The sequence below is a fragment of the Talaromyces rugulosus genome, chromosome VI (genome assembly GCF_013368755.1).
Source record: "Talaromyces rugulosus chromosome VI, complete sequence".
In the NCBI taxonomy this organism is placed as follows: Eukaryota; Fungi; Ascomycota; class Eurotiomycetes; order Eurotiales; family Trichocomaceae; genus Talaromyces; species Talaromyces rugulosus.
Genome location: NC_049566.1, coordinates 4,089,601 through 4,106,839, shown reverse-complemented (window position 1 = coordinate 4,106,839; position 17,239 = coordinate 4,089,601). Strand labels below are relative to the sequence as shown.

At 49.0% G+C, this 17,239-nt stretch overlaps 5 protein-coding genes across 5 annotated transcripts; 1 reads left to right on the top strand and 4 right to left on the bottom strand.

The window, feature by feature from the left end:
* Positions 1-458: 458 nt before the first annotated feature.
* Positions 459-2,887, bottom strand: TRUGW13939_11718 (uncharacterized protein; the record flags this gene model as incomplete). Its single annotated transcript, XM_035494823.1, has 6 exons — positions 459-1,137; positions 1,188-1,538; positions 1,593-1,781; positions 1,838-1,989; positions 2,058-2,666; positions 2,726-2,887. The coding sequence occupies 6 exons, from the start codon at positions 2,885-2,887 to the stop codon at positions 459-461; spliced, it is 2,142 nt and encodes a 713-aa protein (XP_035350716.1).
* Positions 2,888-3,484: 597 nt separating this feature from the next.
* TRUGW13939_11717 (uncharacterized protein) lies at positions 3,485-5,158 on the bottom strand (the record flags this gene model as incomplete). Its single annotated transcript, XM_035494822.1, has 2 exons — positions 3,485-4,948; positions 5,048-5,158. 2 exons carry the CDS (start codon positions 5,156-5,158, stop codon positions 3,485-3,487), a joined length of 1,575 nt encoding a protein of 524 aa, XP_035350715.1.
* A 2,222-nt stretch (positions 5,159-7,380) lies between these two features.
* On the bottom strand, positions 7,381-12,216 carry TRUGW13939_11716 (uncharacterized protein; the record flags this gene model as incomplete). The annotated part of the gene is made up of 6 exons (XM_035494821.1): positions 7,381-8,849; positions 8,904-9,044; positions 9,107-11,512; positions 11,563-11,818; positions 11,882-11,944; positions 12,010-12,216. The coding sequence occupies 6 exons, from the start codon at positions 12,214-12,216 to the stop codon at positions 7,381-7,383; spliced, it is 4,542 nt and encodes a 1,513-aa protein (XP_035350714.1).
* A 2,541-nt stretch (positions 12,217-14,757) lies between these two features.
* Positions 14,758-15,837, top strand: TRUGW13939_11715 (uncharacterized protein; the record flags this gene model as incomplete). The annotated part of the gene is made up of 2 exons (XM_035494820.1): positions 14,758-15,494; positions 15,558-15,837. The coding sequence occupies 2 exons, from the start codon at positions 14,758-14,760 to the stop codon at positions 15,835-15,837; spliced, it is 1,017 nt and encodes a 338-aa protein (XP_035350713.1).
* A 395-nt stretch (positions 15,838-16,232) lies between these two features.
* On the bottom strand, positions 16,233-16,596 carry TRUGW13939_11714 (uncharacterized protein; the record flags this gene model as incomplete). The annotated part of the gene is made up of 2 exons (XM_035494819.1): positions 16,233-16,393; positions 16,458-16,596. 2 exons carry the CDS (start codon positions 16,594-16,596, stop codon positions 16,233-16,235), a joined length of 300 nt encoding a protein of 99 aa, XP_035350712.1.
* Between the last annotated feature and the right edge of the window lie 643 nt (positions 16,597-17,239).

The window sequence follows — 17,239 nt, the reverse complement described above, 5'->3', positions numbered from 1 at the left end:
AACTAGTTGAAACTATTCACTAGCTTGCGACTTTGTTAGGTAGTAGTTAACTTAGGGCAGTGAAAAATGTAACATTACTTGTTAGACTTTTTGTTATATATGTATACCTTTTTGCATCCGTAAATTTGGTGTTGATTCCTGTCGATGTAAATTCAGTTGTAAGAATCCCAAATAGGCAGGTGAAAATATTTCCTAAAGCGGAATACAGGGTTGCGCAAGGTGCGCCTCAACATTTGAACGTCATCGCATGACTTGGCAACTACAAACCTCGACAACTCTCTGTTTTCTGTATGCTATAATACATACCAACATTTAAAATCCGATCTGTCTTAAACCAGCCCAGAAAATGCAAATTATTTAATTCTTACACACCTAGTTACACATGTTTTTACAACAAACCAACAGTTACAAAAGTCAACTAACCAGAAGTATGACTTCCCTTGGAACCTTCCTTTCCTTTAGGTATCCTCATTTCGACCCAAACTCATCACCTCATAACGACACAACATCTCACACAACCCCCCTCCCCCTTCATGATGATGAGTACCGTGGTGAGATGCAGACTCTTCCTTTTCAACCTCGGCAGGCGACGACACCATCGGTTCGTCATGGTCATAATTATCGCTCGTAGCCTCGCCGTCATCAGACGACGTGCTACTACTATCCCCCATTTGCGACTCTGAATACGTCGACGACTCTTCCTCTTCCTCGAGTATTTCTCTCAACCCGTCAGGCAACTCATCCCAGCGTGTTGATTCACGATTATCCTGCGTTTTCCGTATCGACCGTCGGAATATAGAAAGCACACGATTGCCGAGAATGGACCGTGTCGTGATAACCGCAAAGGCAGAGGTAAGCGCAATACAGTCAGGATCCGAAATCCGAAAAGCGCCGCGCTCAAGAAGCACAAAAAGGGCCAGGTTGACGGCATACAAAGCAAAAATGTGCGAGCGGCTCATGCCGTATTCTCTTTGGTGGATGCTGACTAGTCTTGCGATTTCACGGGCCGATGAGATGGCGATGTAGTTTGTGTTCTGGCCCTCGCCGGCGGGTGATTCGACTTTGGTGGGTTTGGATTGGTGGTTGTGTCCTCGGGGACAGTTGAACATGCTTATGAGGGTGGTGTAGTACCGTATGCTACTTTTGTTAGTTTATTCACAGTAAAAATCGTGAAAGTGGGGAGATACTGAAGTAGGAGAATATGAGGAGCAGGTTTATGCGCCGGATTCAATTCATCAGGGAGATTATCGTGCCACCTTCGAAGTCTCCGGTAGAGAGCCTCAATAGTCTGCGAGAGATGCGCTTTGTCATCATCCAGCGCTTCATCATCTGTGAAAAGGGTATGAGAGATATCCCTCGAGATCTCACTAAGAGTGCAAGATTCATCAAAGTAAGTAGTGACATAGGCCGGTCGTGGCGGTTTTTGAGCAGGATACGGCACCCAGGGCTCGGCATCGTTTTGCAGTGATATACGTGGAGGTCTCTTCAAATGAAGATGTCTGATACGATTTGGTTTCAGAAATCCAGCATGACAGACCCTAGAACTCATCAGCCTAGTATACAGGAAGAGAAAAGGGGAGTGAAACACCAACGTATCGACTTGAAATAGCCCCCAAATTAATTTTGTAATCGATGCAGTCATATCAATAGGCTTTCCGCTCAGATCTTGGTCTTCTACCTTCGGTACTTCATCTTCATCTACATATCCCATCCTGACGGCCAAATCGGTTGCCTTTTTCAGCATCGCATAGCCCAGGTCATCTTGACCAGATATAGAGTATCTGTGAAAATCCTTTAGTTAGCCATTCCCCAGAGCGAAGATTCAGCTGCGAATTACCGTTCATAAAGAATCAGAGTACCCTGGAGCGTAGCGAGCTTCAGCTTATCCGCCTCTTGCTTGTAGTGTTTCTCGGCCTCGTGAAGAAACCCTTGTCCCTTGGTAGCCACATCGCCTGGGTCTCCATATGCTTCTGAATACTCGGAAAAATGCTGTTGCAAAAAAAACGGACAACTAAGAATGTGCCTACAGAGATAGCTTCAAATGATGAATAACTTACACAAGCCTGCGCAAGTAGAGCGTTAACCAGGAACGGCGAACAATAATCCGAATCCGCGTTTCCAGCACGCATATGATCCACCAGCACATCCCTATCCAAGAATGCATTAAACGGATAATCCCAAGTAAAGTACAACGAGACCAGATGAGACACAAACGCATCTTCATCGCTCACCGTCGTCCACGGCTTGGCGGGGACCTGGATTGGCGGAGTATCACATAGAAAATTCACATCCATAACTTTTCTACGAAAAGATGGGGCAGCACCTTGCATATTGGCACTATCTCGGAGTGCTTTCAGTTGAGCTGCGGTTTCCTGCTTGTCTTTACTGGTTGGTTCTGTGGCCTGTAGCTCAGCGAGGATCTCGTCAATGAAGAGGCGGATCTCTTCTGGAGTGGCGTCGTTTCGGATGAGTTCCATTAGCTTTTGGGCCTGTGGTTCGCCCGCAGAGCGTATCACTTTGAGGAGATCATTGAGCATGTCGCGATGATACTCGAGCTCTTCTGCAGTCCGTTTTGCGGCGACGCGACGGCGCTGGTCGAGCGATTCGTCGAAGATGCATTCTCTTCGAAGCGTGCGACAGTTTTCGCACGGCGCAGTTCCTGAGCACTGGCTCACAGTTAGTTATCCAAAAAAAAAAAAAAAAAGGCGAGGATATCCCTCCCTACCTTGCGTTTTGACTTTTTGCACGCCAGGCATGCCGTTGATACCCTCTTCTTCCATCCCGGCACCAGATTCCTACCGCGACTTGTTGATGCCTCGCCGCTCGTGTGAGGAGTCGCTAGCGAGGAGCCTGGTACAATGGGCCTGAATGGTACTGAGCTGCTCATCTTTTTTCGAGACGGCGGCCTTGGTTCGGGAAAAATTTAGGATGTCTAGGGTACGAATAAGTGTATATCGTCCCAAGACGATGTCCCAGCATATCGGGACATACCAAAGCCAGGAACACAATATGACGTGAGAGAATAAAAGGGGTGACGTTGAGTTGATATCATTTTTGTTAAGCTGCCTGCGGTTCCGAACCACGGGGAAAACACGGTTGTATAAGCTGCGTGTGATGCCTCAGGCCAACAAACACCAACCACATGTACGTACAAGCTACTGACGGAATATTTAAAATGCCCATCTCCCAGAGAGACAGGATATGGAATTAATATCGTTAGCTGGAGCGTTATTTATGTAACAAAAAAAATGCGTTTCTAGGTGACACTGGAGGTCCAACGCAGCCTAGTCGTAACACCGAACTTTTCATCAAGCCTGCACTTTCGCAGCATCTACTTTCCACTTTTCACTCCATACACGTACTCATTTGTTGTAATGAAAGCAAAACACGAGATGTAGAAATGATTGATTAAAAGTCCTGATCCATATAGGTGAAGTAGTCTGCACGGAAATTCTTTGGAATGCAGCAACGAAAAATAAGAAAATTAGTGTTCCAAGATTCTCAGACTGCCTTGGACGACACAGTTCTCCAGAACAGAACCAGGGGGGACGTCGATCGTGCTGCCTTCAGTAGCAACAATGATGACGGTTCCCTTAAGAGTGACGTTGCGGCCCAGGTTCACGGGACCAGTGATTGTAAGATGGTCCAGCTCAGCAATGCGTGGGATGCTAGGAATGCGCTTCTGGAAATCAGACACCTTCTTGAAGTCAGATCCAAGCTTGATGATAGGGGCGCCGCCGAAACGGTTGGCGTCAATGACCAACTGGCCGTGCTGCAAGCTGTAAAGGTCGGATTTGACAAGCATGAGGTCAGAGCAGGTCTTGACGGGCAAGAAGCGGCGACGGGGAACGTTGACACCGTGAGCGTTGCGGAAGTGGCGGATGGCGGCACCGACGGCGGTCTCGAGCTGAATGATGGACAGGTCGGCCTCTCCCTTCTTGTCAGCGGGGATGGACTTTTCGTTGGGAATGATCTCCATCTCGAGCTCATTTTCTTCCACAACACGCTTGATGGCGCGGAGGTTCATCCAGATGTTGTTGGTGTTGAAGTACTTGAATTTCTTGATAGACTTGAATTCGTTGACGTGCTCCTTGGGCACCTGGGCAATTTCGAGCAAACGGACGCGGCCGTCGTAGTCAATGATGGTACCACCCTTGACATCAGCCTTGGTCTTGTCGGTCAATTCCATGATGTATTCAGACTTGGAGTCAACCATGTGCTGCAAAATGCGCAGATCAACAACAGCACCCAAGTTGTCGGCATTGGAAAGGAAGAGGATCTCAACACCGCGCTCGAGGAGCTTGTCGAGGGTTCCGGAGTTGTACAGAGACTCGAAGACGTCACCGTGGCCGGGAGGGTACCAGTCGGAGATCTGGGAGTCGAAGCTCTTGGGGGCTGGGAGCAATGAGTCCTTCAGCACACGGGGGTAGCGGGACTGGTTGAAAGTGATGATGTCGATGTTGTGACCCTCGTACTTCTTGATGATGCTAGAGGTATCATCATCGGTGTTGAAGGAGTTCATGAGCACAAAGGGAACGTTAACGTTGTAGGTGCGGTTGAGGTACTCGATCTGGCGGACGGACAAGTCAAGGAAGGACATGCCCTCGCGGACCTCGATGACGGACTTGGGGCCGACACAGCCCATGGAGGTACCGAGACCACCGTTGAGCTTGAGGACGGCCAGCTTGTTGAGAAACTCGACCGAGGCGGAGTTGCCAAGGTCGGCGTAATCAACGACCTGGCTGGGCTGGGGGGGAGCGATGCGGTCCCAGTTGACGGCATTGCCCTTGGCGCGGTCATTGAGGAAGCGGCGGAAGAGGGCAAAGAAGTTGTCCATCTCGGCCTCGAAGCGGTTCTTGATGTTGGGGTCCTCGACGGTTTCGGAGAGCGCATTCAAGGCATTGCGCATCTGCGAGGCCGCCACACTGGTGGAGGCATTTTCGAAGGCCTGTATTTTTGCGATGGTTAGCTCTTCGACTCCAGACAAGCCCTGGGACTGGTGACAGAATCGACCAGAACAAGGAGCACCTGCAAAGACACTACTTACCATGTGCGACTGGGACTTTCCGTGGTGTTTGCGCTCAAAAGCAGAATCGCCCTGGGAGCCAGATTCTGCTTGAGCCCTCAGGTGGGAGGGGATCGCTTTAGCGGCGGCCATGGTCAGAAGGCAGGGTTAACTTCCCGAGAAGTCGGTGGACTAGCGAGAAGCGGATTGATGGGATCTGGACCGAAACAGTGGCTTGTTAGTAGTGAACTCTTGTCTCAGCGATTCTGAGGCACAACACACAAAAGGACGACGAGAGAACGAGATTGAGGGGTTGTGAGTAAGAGGCAAAAAGGCAAGAGGGAAAAAAAAGGCTAAACGAAAAATGACAACATGGTGAGGGCGAGGACAGCAATGGCGGGCAAGTTGCGGTCGCCACGCAGAACTGTCGATCCCGTGCGGCGTGGGCGAGCAGGAGCGTCGATTGGACGGGGTGGGCACGATCGACAGCAAAAGGCACTGAGGGGCACGAAACGAAGGGGCGTTTGACTCGCAGACTTACCAGAGGCGCAATCGAATTGAGAGCGAGGAAGACGAGAGGCGAGGGGGAAGAGAGAGGAGGAGAGAGAGAGAAAAGATAGAGCGAGGTCTGGTCTAGTTATTTATTGTTGTTGTGCTTGATCGAGCTCCTTCCCTGCGTGTCGTCGCCAGGGGCCGCGGAGGCAGGCAGGTGGGGCGCCGGTCACGTTACGCCGGGACAGCTCCAGTGCCCCTCTCTCGATGTCTCTCTCCTGTCATCTACAGCTAATCGATCGATATCATTAGCACGATTACTCCGTACAGGCACGACTACGAGGCTAGCAGGTGAGGCTGTTAGTATTAGGTTTGTGCTCGCCAGTGACCTGACTGCTAGCAGTATACTCCGTTTCGCTCTGTCCAGACTCCAGGCTCAATACTCAACCACCACGTCAGATCGCCTCCGTCTCTCTATTGACTCTCTCTTATACCGTTGATTATTTCGTTGTCAAAGCAACTGGCCGGTCGTCAATAGCACACAAGACTATCGTCAAATCCTTTGTCCGATTGGTATTATCTATTATCCAAGAAAGGAGCTAATACGAACCCCCTTTTTTTTTTTTTGATCGACTACGTTTACCCTGTCAATATCCAACCAAGAACGCACGCTCGCTGATCTACTACTACGTACTTCCAACTAACTGTGTACTATTAATACCATTTCGAATTTGTCCCACGCTCTCGCTCCGTTTACCCGGCGGCTGTGCACTACTGCATTGAGGAATTGAGGAATGTGTACCCCCTTGAATGGCATTCCCCGCCGATGGACTCGGCCTTTTTCCCCTGACTCATGATTCATGACTTGCCTACTTTCTCCCTTTTTCTCTCTCACCATGGAAAAAGCCTGTAGATTCTTCACAAAAATCATCATCATATCAATTATGTACACAAACGATCGACACCGTTACACTGCCATGGCCCATTTAGTAGTATTGCCCGGGTCGTTCACCACCAGTCTAGAAAAATCGATTGAACTACATACTACTACTACCACGCTAGGAGTATAATTTTAATTCTACCCACGAAAACAAAATCGACCCTAGCCCTATTACGTCTCTGTCTCCTATCAGGCTATTTATTATTATTATTCACGGAGCAGCCAAAAAAAAAGCCCCCTTTTTTTCAATTTCATCACACGGAAGCTCCTAGCTTAATCAAATAAGATAAGCTATCCACATCGGAAACGTGTGCGTACTAATAATTCCGGGTCTAGATCTTCCAGACATGACACCCCTCGTTTAAGGTCTTCCTTTTGGTTTTTTTTTTTCCCAACCCCCCCCAGTTAAAACGGTAAGGCATGCAATGCACGTCTACGACTCTAGAATCTAGATCGATACATTTCAACATCCCGTTGCCCCACCCGGCCCTGAATACAACCACATAATCCCATCCTACCCATAATAATAAAAGAACGTTCTGCAGCTACCCGGCCCAGATCACGAATCGTAGAGGGGGGGGAGCCCCTCTAAAACAGCGCCGAATGTGGCAGTGTGTCAGCAATTAATATTAATATTTACTAGAATGAAGATCATCATCCATCCGAGAAAAAAAATTTTCTGATCGTTATCGGTCGCTTCCGGGATATTCCTCACGCTGCTACCACATAATAATTTTACCTTGGCTGTCGATCACGCTAATACTACTTACTAGTCATCGGAAGATCACGTTTTTATAAGATTTCATTCGTAGTACGACATAAAATATAAGAAAAAGGATATCACAAAACAAGACTTCCTGAGGTCATCGGACCTAGTTTTCTTTTTGTACCACTCATCTGTAGCTAAGAATATCAACAGTTCATCAATAAGTACACAATTCATCTAAACACCACTAGCGCTGCGCTTCGACAGGAAGCTACGTCGCTTCTTGTCTGGTGTTTCGCCTCCAGCGTCAAGCGCATCCCCGTTTATAGAAGTTGCAGTGCTGGGACGGCCATTGGCGATTTCATTCGGCGTAAAGCTGCTCTTAATCACCACCTTGCCTGATCCCACACCCACGGTCTTTTCTTTGCTCATAGACGATCCCTGATCATCGACAAAGAAGTGTGCCTCGCCAAGTGCCTCGTCTGCTCCGAACGTGCTGTGGTTGACCACCTTCAACAGATATTGAGCATCCGCTGTGACATTGGGGACCTTGAATGTCTCGTGTGTGCTGTCAAACTGAACAGAGCCGTCAGCGCTCTTGATCGCCTTGGTCTTGTGAATGTCCTTGGCACCCTTGGCGCCCAAAAGTCGAACAAGGCAGCGAATATTTGCCGAAGGAGGAAATCCGGTGGCTGAAACAACTGTGAATAATGCAGTTCCGCCCTCTGCAGACCCATTGCCAAATTGAGACCTGATGCTGCGAGTACGGCTATGGCGACGTTGCAGGTCCGGCGAACCTAGAGGAGAAGATGGCGATGCCGGGTCCACGACCAGTCCAGGGGCACGCGGGAGACCAGTGTCTGTCTTTGCAGGTGTCCTTGGAGGCGACTCTTCACGAGGAGGCGTTGCTACTTCCGCTTCGCCGTGATCTTTATCTTTCTGGAAGCGATTCCTCAAGCCCCGGCCAATAAACGATGCTCCCTTGACAACACCGCCACCCACGAGGCCGACGGTCTTGACAGGCGCCCCGACAATCTTGCCGGGCGTCGCAAACGTTCCCGAAAAGGTTGACTGTCCTTGACGGGCACGCGTCACGTATGATGGCTTGAAGACCAATTTCAATCGGATAGCGCCAGACTTGCCGTCCAGGTTGAGCGTTACTTCTTCCGACTGGAATGGCTCGAGCTTCTCCAAATTGATGACAGTTCCGCCCAGCAGGTCTGCCTTGTCACCAAAGTCCCAATCATATACATCCACGCGGAAGTCTCCCCCGATTCTCGATTTGATCGGCGTCTCAAAGTATTCGTTCCAGGCCGGGTGCAGGGTTTTCTTTTGCACTTTGGTCTTGTAAACGTCCTTGCCATCCACTTTGAATTTACAATACGGATCACTAAAACCGTTGCGGTCAGCGGATGGAAGGTCGGCCGCATCAAGAACGTCGACACGAAGATCGCCCGAATTGTTAATTGACTCTGTGGGATCGAGTTTCATCGACACCGGAATGAACCGCAGGCTAACCTTGACCTTGCTGATTGCACCGTTGTCCGACCGAAGCTGTAACTCGGTAGGCGTATAGAGACACTGTTGCAGCGTGGGCAGTGTTGGGCCGGTCAGCTTGGCAAGGACGTGTGTATCATCACTATCACCTTCAACAAGTCGAAGTGTGATTTGAGACGCTTCCAATTCACGCACAAATGCGTCGCCAACTACACCAAGTTGGTTAGATTTTTATTCAAATTTCGCAGTGCAGAATAACTTACTATCTTCAAATGTTGCAGTTTTCGACTTGATCTTCATTGAAGTGTACGAGGGGAACAAGTGGTCATCAATGACAACCTCAAGAAAGACGTTAGAGTGCGAGAGGTTTCCGTCGATGAATTTGAACACAATCAAACCGGATTCTGTAACAGGATTAGTAATTATTTTCTTAAGCAAGGCGTAACCAAAACTCGTAAAGACTTACCGTAGTTAGACAAGTCCTCTAGCCCGATACGAATCTTAGGAATCTCTTTGCGTATAGAAGACGATGAAGATGTTGGAAATGAGGAAGAAAGGGGAGAGATAGGACCCCCGTTACCTGTACGCTTGGATACAGCAGTGTCGAGACTGGGTCGGCCATTTGATTTGACGTCGGTGCTGGTTCTGCCCGCATCGGTGCTACGACGATCCACGCTGTTGCGTGCAGTAGAATCAACGCTATTGCGAGAGCCTTCTGCGGCCTCTGCCGCTTCTTCCTCTGCTTCTTCCGATTCTTCATCTGGGTCAACCACATTGACTGTTGGATAAAACGCGATGGTATAGTTAAGGAGGCCCTTGGCAGCGCCACGTCCGTGCATACGGAGTCCGCTCTTCGTGTCCTGCTTCTCATCGTCGACTTCGTATTCACCGTTCTCATCGTCACGGATATAATCTGCCAAGGAAATCTCGACCTCGCCAAGACTGCGATCCTTACCGAGGCTTTCTTCATCCATGACCTCCAAAGTAAGCTTCTCGCGTGCACTGTGAACGGGAACATAAATAATTTCATCCCAGTCCGGGTTAAGATTGTTCTTGAACGTAACAGTACGGCCGCTTGGGACGCCGTTTAGCAAAGGACGAGCATACGGGTCTGATTTGCCCATAGTTTCCATGTTGCGTAGATCACTGGCACCTTTGAAATGAATCCGCACAACACCAATTGGGGAAATATAACCTGCGCCACCTACGATACCTCTCAGCCCAACAGGCTTCCAGTCGAGCATCATCTTGACGCGACCGCTTTTGGCACCAGCCAAGTGGTACCATTCATGGCCCTTCTCCATCATTTTGAGCATATCATTCAACTTGATCTGGTATTTTCCAATGACAGGATCAGTCGACAAATCACGATCGTCTTTAATGACAAGGCCTAGTTTGGCGTTCTTGCGGTCCGTGATAAGGAGTTCCTTAGACGCGTCTTTGAAGATGGGGTTATTGGTACGCTTGAGCTTGCCTGTCACATGTGCTTCTTTGCCATTCACCAAGAGGACAGCATATGGGCTGAGGGATCCAACCAAGCTCTTGCTTCCATCCAGCTCTTTCGCTTGTTCAACAGTGAATCGTGCAATACCGGTGTTGAGTTCCGGTGCAGGCTCCTCGGTACCGTCCTCCAATTTGCGACCTTCCAAAACGGGGAAGAAGCGCACTTCGGCTTGCAAAACACCGCGATTACGGCCACTGAAAGAAATGTCCAAGTTAAGACCTTCATGCTCGTGTTCCGATTCGAGCTTGTCAAGGGGGAAAGTGGCAATACCCAATTCCTGGTCTTTGCGGAATTCGTTGTAGTCCCACACAGCCATGGTCAATGCATCGGTAAACGAGGTGATGATAATGTACACAGTTTCGTTCCATCGAGGATTGTTCGTGTCTTGTATAGTCTTTGTGCGTGCCAGTTCGTTGCGGCTGTTGAGGGAAAGAGAAACATAAGGATCGATAGTGTTTCCGATTCTGCCGGAACCTTTCAAGTTGGCAGCACCAGAAAGAGTGACAGCGATAACACCAATTGCGTTATCAACTGGGTTACCTGCCAGCATCTTGGCAATTTCGATCGGGAAGACATTGGGCTCGTACATCATTGGGCCAAGGTTGCCGTGGATCTGCTCCTTAATGAAGCCTTCGAGACCGGGAATGAAATTGATGTCGAAACCTAAGGTGTCTCCACCAAGAGGCTTGCAGACGTAGTCAATCTCAGGACGTCCAATAAAACAGATGTCGACACGCTCCATATGGGGGAAGGGGATCTGGAGCTTCATCTTTACTCGCATCAAGCCAGAAAAGGCGAAATCCTCGACAATGACATCCAGGCCATGGCTGACCACTCCCTTACCAACTCGTACCTCTAATACGACCTTGGGGTTAATTTTGTCCTTGACTTGGCGGGCAGTCATATCCATGGTGTCGTTGGGGGTGAAGCTAAACTTCCAGTCCATAACGACAGTGTCGACTTCGGTCTTGGGGTACGTCTTCACGTGCTCCAGGCGTGGAGGCTTGGTGCCGAGAACAAATGTCTTCATGCGCAAGCTGTCCAGGAAGGCAGGAGTCGAAGTACTCAACACTTGATCTACCGAGTTGATGATGGTGTCGCACAGGACTGGTGAGTAAATTGGCCAGAATTTAACCAGGAAGCTGTTGATCCATTCCAAACTCTCAGTGTCGGTCTCCAAACGCTGTTTGGCCATTTCTCTGTGGATGTCGTCCCGGAAGTTGCGCCGAACGCGTCGAATTGAAGTGCGATAATAAGTGCCACAAGCAGCCATCACCAAAAAGACCCAACCAAGGCCACCTCCGAGAACGGCGATGGTCCAGGATATAAGACACGCAAAGACAATAACGGCGGCATTGTGGTACCAATCTAAGTCCATTAGCTGCTAGTCCGCAGTAGCAGAACGGGACATGACAAACCTCCAAAGAACTTGTCACTTATTTTGTCTTCCAAAAATGTGCGGTGATCCAGCAATGTCTCTTCATCTTCTGGGGATGCATCGGGCTTGGCGAATTGCGGCGCCCACCCTGTACGGTCCCGTGCCCAGCGTTGTTCGTCAGTCAGTTCTCCGGGGGCGAGAGATTTCTTCTCATCATCCTTTGCCGCGGGAGCTGTTGTCACCATCTCGGTTGCTTTATTTGTTGATGGCAAGTCATAATCAGCGGGGCCCTTTGTCTACATCGATTTCAGTGAGTCGCTCGTGGATTGTAATTTGATCTGGGAAAAGCAGGTGCCTACCTGGTCTGATACTAAGGCCGCGCCGGCTAAAGCTTTAGGCTTGGGGAATTGGGGAGGTAGGGCCTGCACAGGACACGGAAAAATGTAAGCAAGACAGCGGGAGATAATGGTCTGGCGCAGCAACTCACCGATTTGGCAGCCTCTGCTTTCTCTTGAGGAGAATCATCTGGGTTGAACTGGAAAGCCGGCGCGCCTGCTTTGAGACTCTCGTCCACGAGCTTCTCCTCGGCCAATTCAGGCTGGATGTGCGATTGAGGGTCGTTTCCTGCTGCCTGGGCGGTCTCGATGATGCCCTGCTGCTTGGCCTCGGCATTGGAGGCGGGTTCTGAAGCCATGGTGGACTGGGTAAGAAGGAAAAGAAAAGGAGAAGAAATTGGCACAAGCTGCAAATGCCAGCAGCCGTCACGATCGTCGAGACAATGGGCTGTGCTGTGGCTGTTTCAGGATTTGAGTGAGTCGACGTCACTGGTTCAGCGCGGGCGGCTCCAGGGCCGCAGGACAACGAGGGAGCAATGCGATTAGCAGCTGGGCTAGCTCGCAAGAGATTGTGAGATGTCCAGGAGGAGGGGGTAGAAAATGAGGAGTAATCGGAATGGAGAAGAGAGAGAGAGAGAGAGAGAGAAAGAGGAGTGAGTGAATAATGCAAGATAGAAGAGACTGACAGGCAGGAAGGCACTGGGACCGGCGGGCTGGGCGGGCTCCTGCCTTGCCCTTGGCTCGGCCGGCACGCTAGCCGCTTCCAGCTCGAACTGGAGACACGGACCAATGATCGGCGCATAAATGGGCAAAATGCGTAATTTGCCCCACCTGCAGAGCTTGAGTGGGGCGGGCGCCTCAGCCACGCGGCAACGACTGGCGATTGGACGCCGGCCCGGAATGTGGCTGGTGCTGGGTCCTCGTCTGATTGGCGCACTACTGCGGGGCTTGCATTTTCTGTGGCGCAGTGCCTGCAATGGCGACGTTCATCTTTCTTCCTCTCTATCTCTCTCTTATCATTATTTATTTATTTATTTCAGACCCCTTGTTTTTTTCCCAGCCTGTCACTCCAGACGTATCGCCATTCGGTTGGAGCTACGCACTAGCGCCAATTCCCTCGATCGATAGACGCGCGATGGTTGGTCTTAGCACGGCTCCTATGCACGCTATCGACACTACCATCGCCCTAATCCGGCGCACTAGAAGCGAGATTGCAAAGGCTAGCAGCTACTAACCAGCTCGGCGACAACTTTCTCCCAGTTCATCGCAGATCTCCCAGTCCAATTGGTGGAGCTGCTCGCGCCCGAGATCTGGTTGGCGACTCCAGCCACGAAGTTTTTCGGATCGTGGGAAATTTCCACGTAGCATTGGCATTGGCGCGTGCATGTGAGAGCACACTTTTCTTGCTTGGAATTCTGCTGCAATGAATTATTAATTACTGAAAAAAAAAATCGACTTGTTGACCTGCAGCTACCTGGTAGGTGAATTATTATTCTGCAGTTATGCAAAGCTAATGACGCAACGACAACTCAGTCGACTCAGTGAACTCTCGGACTAGCCCCGAGCACGGCACTTGTGAGGGGGAGCCAAGGAACAGATTTTTTTTCTTACAAAACTAATCGGGACAAACCGTGGGCCCTATTGTTAAATAATATTAATTAAAAGTAATCTGGTTCATGCAGGCCATGGCCCCCCACCAATAGGAGCCTCTACATACTCTATCAAATGCATACAGAGCAGCTCGTGTCGTACAAACATAATCATGCTACATCAAAGTGATCTATCATCTGTAACAAGACGATCATGTGACACTCTAACCTTGAGCACGACATTGACCCCCGCCATTAGGGCTAGAGACAAGAAAGGTACGTGGTACTTCATCGACCGATGTATATTTCAAATACAACAATGCATGCATAAAGGCTGCAAGACTACGCAGGCATCACACCGCCCGTGTGATGCATAAAGGCGCTCACAACATCTGAAATATAAATATATATGTTGAGATGGCTACCAACTCACGGCGTGAAAAATATATTTCGACAACTGAGCTACAAGTTTTAGGTTTGCGAGAGTTTACCCCGCGTTCAATGTTGCTTTGAAACCCGACAACCTGGTTCCAAAGTTGCATCTCTCATATATATACTAACTTGTCATAACATATCGACATGTAGCTATTTTTTGGTATTAATTGACACCGTTTGAGAAAAACACAGTGTAGCACAACTGATCGGAAATGTTCTCCGCACTGGTATTTAACAACATATAGTATGGTGGTTAAATAAATCTATCTTTGCGACCATTCTGCCACCATATATTTATAATTCAATCTCTATAGGGAACATTGAAGCCTGTACCATTTTTGAATTGGTTGATCTACAACACAGATTTCCTTTTTAGTATTTACGCGTTAGCGCCTCTATCCTTACGTACAACACGTCGTATAAATTATTGAAACCGTTCCGTTGTCTGGTGGCGTTGTCTGCTAGATAGTATTTAATATTTATAAACTTCCTTTTTTTTATCTAAAAACCAGAGATCGCCGAGTATATGATATTATCAATTGATATACAAATATCAGAAGAGCCGTTGATTTGTCACCGATGACATCATTCGACGAATACCCGACTACGTACGTATTCTTTTCCCAAACTCCGAAAGAACTCAACCAACAGACAAAAAGCTCCACGGGCAAATAGAAATTCCAAATCAATGACGAAAGCAGTGATGGTGGAGTAGTATCGCAAGTTCCGGAGTAGCGGGACCTCTCCACAATGGCGATCATCGACCTGTCCTCGTGCCCCTCCTCTGATAGCGCACAATCTTTTGTCACATAAAACCCCCAAACCGCGACAATTCTATAAACCTACATTTGTAGTTTTTGTTCCTCATCAACAAAAATGGCTGAACAGAAATACAACCTCAAAGTGCTCCACGGCACGGCCCCGTCCGGCGCAGTTGCCGAAGGCACCATCGAAGCGACTCTTGGGTATGGGCAAGTTTACATTGAGACGACACACTCGGGCCTCTGCGGCACCGACCTCAGCCAGCTCACACGAGGTACCGTTTTGGGGCATGAAGGTATCGGGATCGTGCGCAAACTCGGCGAGGGCGTTACCAACTTGAGCGAGGGGGACAGAGTGGGATTTGGCTTTACGCACTCGGTGTGCGGCGCGTGCGAGAGCTGTCTGACGGGTGTCGATCAGTACTGCGTGAACCGGAGCGACTACTCGCGCAAACTCGTCAATATGGGCTCGTTTGCGTCTGGTGTGGTGTGGAGTGCAAACACTGTGTTTAAGATTCCAGAGGGCTATACGAGTGAAAACGCCGCGCCCATGCTATGCGCCGGCGCGACTATTTTTACTATCCTGAACGACTACGATGTTAGGCCGACGGATCGTGTGGGCATTATGGGTATTGGTGGACTAGGCCATTTGGCTATCAAGTTGGCTGCTGGTATAGGCTGTCATGTCGTTGTGCTGTCGAGATCAGAGGATAAGAGGGCTGAGGCGATGAGCTATGGAGCGAACGAGTTTTACGTCTTTGACCCGACCAAGGGGAAGCCCGAGGGGTGGGATGAGCGTGGGTTGAAGCATTTGATATTGACAGCCAAGGCACCAAGCGAAGGCTTTAACACGTTAGTTTTTTTCTTTCTGTTCCATATTTCCATGTTCCATGCTAACAGTTCATGCTATTCCAGACTCTTTGAACTAATGTCCGTCAACGGCGCAATCTATCCTCTCGGCGTATCCGGCGAGAACACTCCGGTCAGGCTGACCGGGATGATCACCAAGGGAATCCGAATCCAGGCCTCCCTGACGGCGTCGCGCTCGACGATCAACAAATTGCTCGACTTTGTCGCGCAACACAACATTGTGCCCACCGTGGAGACGTTTCCGATGACCGTAGAGGGTGCCGAAGAAGCGATTGAGAAGCTCAAGACGGGGAAGATGCGGTATCGTGGCGTTCTCGTGCGGTAGTCGACTATAGTTTGTTGCTCTTTTAAGTGACTAGATAATAATTATAATTAAGACCGGGGGCCTTCTTTATAGCTTACTGGATAGTTCTCTCCCTGTAAGATATTATCTTGCCCAACCCACACTATAAACGAGGATCACAAGAGCTGGAAGCCTTTATATGATGGGCTAGAGCGATGAGCAAGTTCCCTATCTAGTGATAATCGCCATCGGAGGGCCCTCGAAACTTACATGCGAGAATGGCCACGAACAAACCCTTTTATTTAATGGATAACATCTACCGCTATCTACTAATCCTCATTCCGATCAGCCTGACTCTGAACATGACTCGCCACTGATCCCTGCGCAGGCAAATCCTGAAAAGCCCTCATCTATACACAACTCAGTTTATCTGCCGCTCATAATCCCCAGGTCTCGTTCAAAAGTAGGGCAAATTCAAAACTAACCTCCTGTCGATGAATATTCTTGGCATCTTGTTTAGTTATTGCACTAGCTGGCTTTTCGTGTAGCACGTTGTTTGCAGATTCGAGCCACTGCGATTGGTTTGGGTCTCCGGGTGCTTTTCGGGAGGGGTATCGATTCAGCGCAAGTGACAAATATGTTGATAAGATGGAGAAACTCACCCGGGTCAACGCCAGCTAATTCCGTCGATTCACGAGTAATCTGGGCAACCTCTTCGTTTGAAAGAGGCTCGTTCTGGCGAGCTCGTTGATGCACGAGGTTGCGGAACTGGAGTGTTGATCGTGGTTGTTGGTGGGTCATTTTTTCTCTCTCTCAAAAATATTGCTGTGGTAGCTGTTTTAGATATCAAGTCTACGTGGTTTATAAGTACGATGGGTGGAAAGTGCCACCACCCCGTCTTATCTGGATAGCCAGTGAGGTACAGTCTCAGCGTCGCCATTGCCATCGTTGACGCAACCAAGACGTGTGGCTGTCACGCCGTTGATGCATATTTAGAGTACGCCTCAAGAAGCAATGTTTTGAATATAAAGAAATTTCGTTAATTGTCTTGTACGTAGTGAGATCCAAGTCAATTCGGGCTGTTCAGGCGGATGATCAATATGACATCATCTTATCAAAATACCATATCAGGACTAGTGCAGGCAGAATTTCTACAATGACCAATCGCTACAGCTTCTAGTTCAAGGACATCACCTTGCCTTGTATGACGCTAATACACAACTGTATAGGCTATCTTGCATTGATATAAGTTTTTAAGCTAAGCAGCGATATCATGTACCGACTTTGGGCAAGTAAAGACGGCCGAAGCCTCGCTTTTGGTACATGCGACATGATCAAGTAACGGGGCTGAGACGTGATAAGATCAATGACTCTTTTTTTTGTACGATGGAATATGGTCTCATGTACAATCTAGACTCGTTACATTCCCTAAACTAGTGGCTAT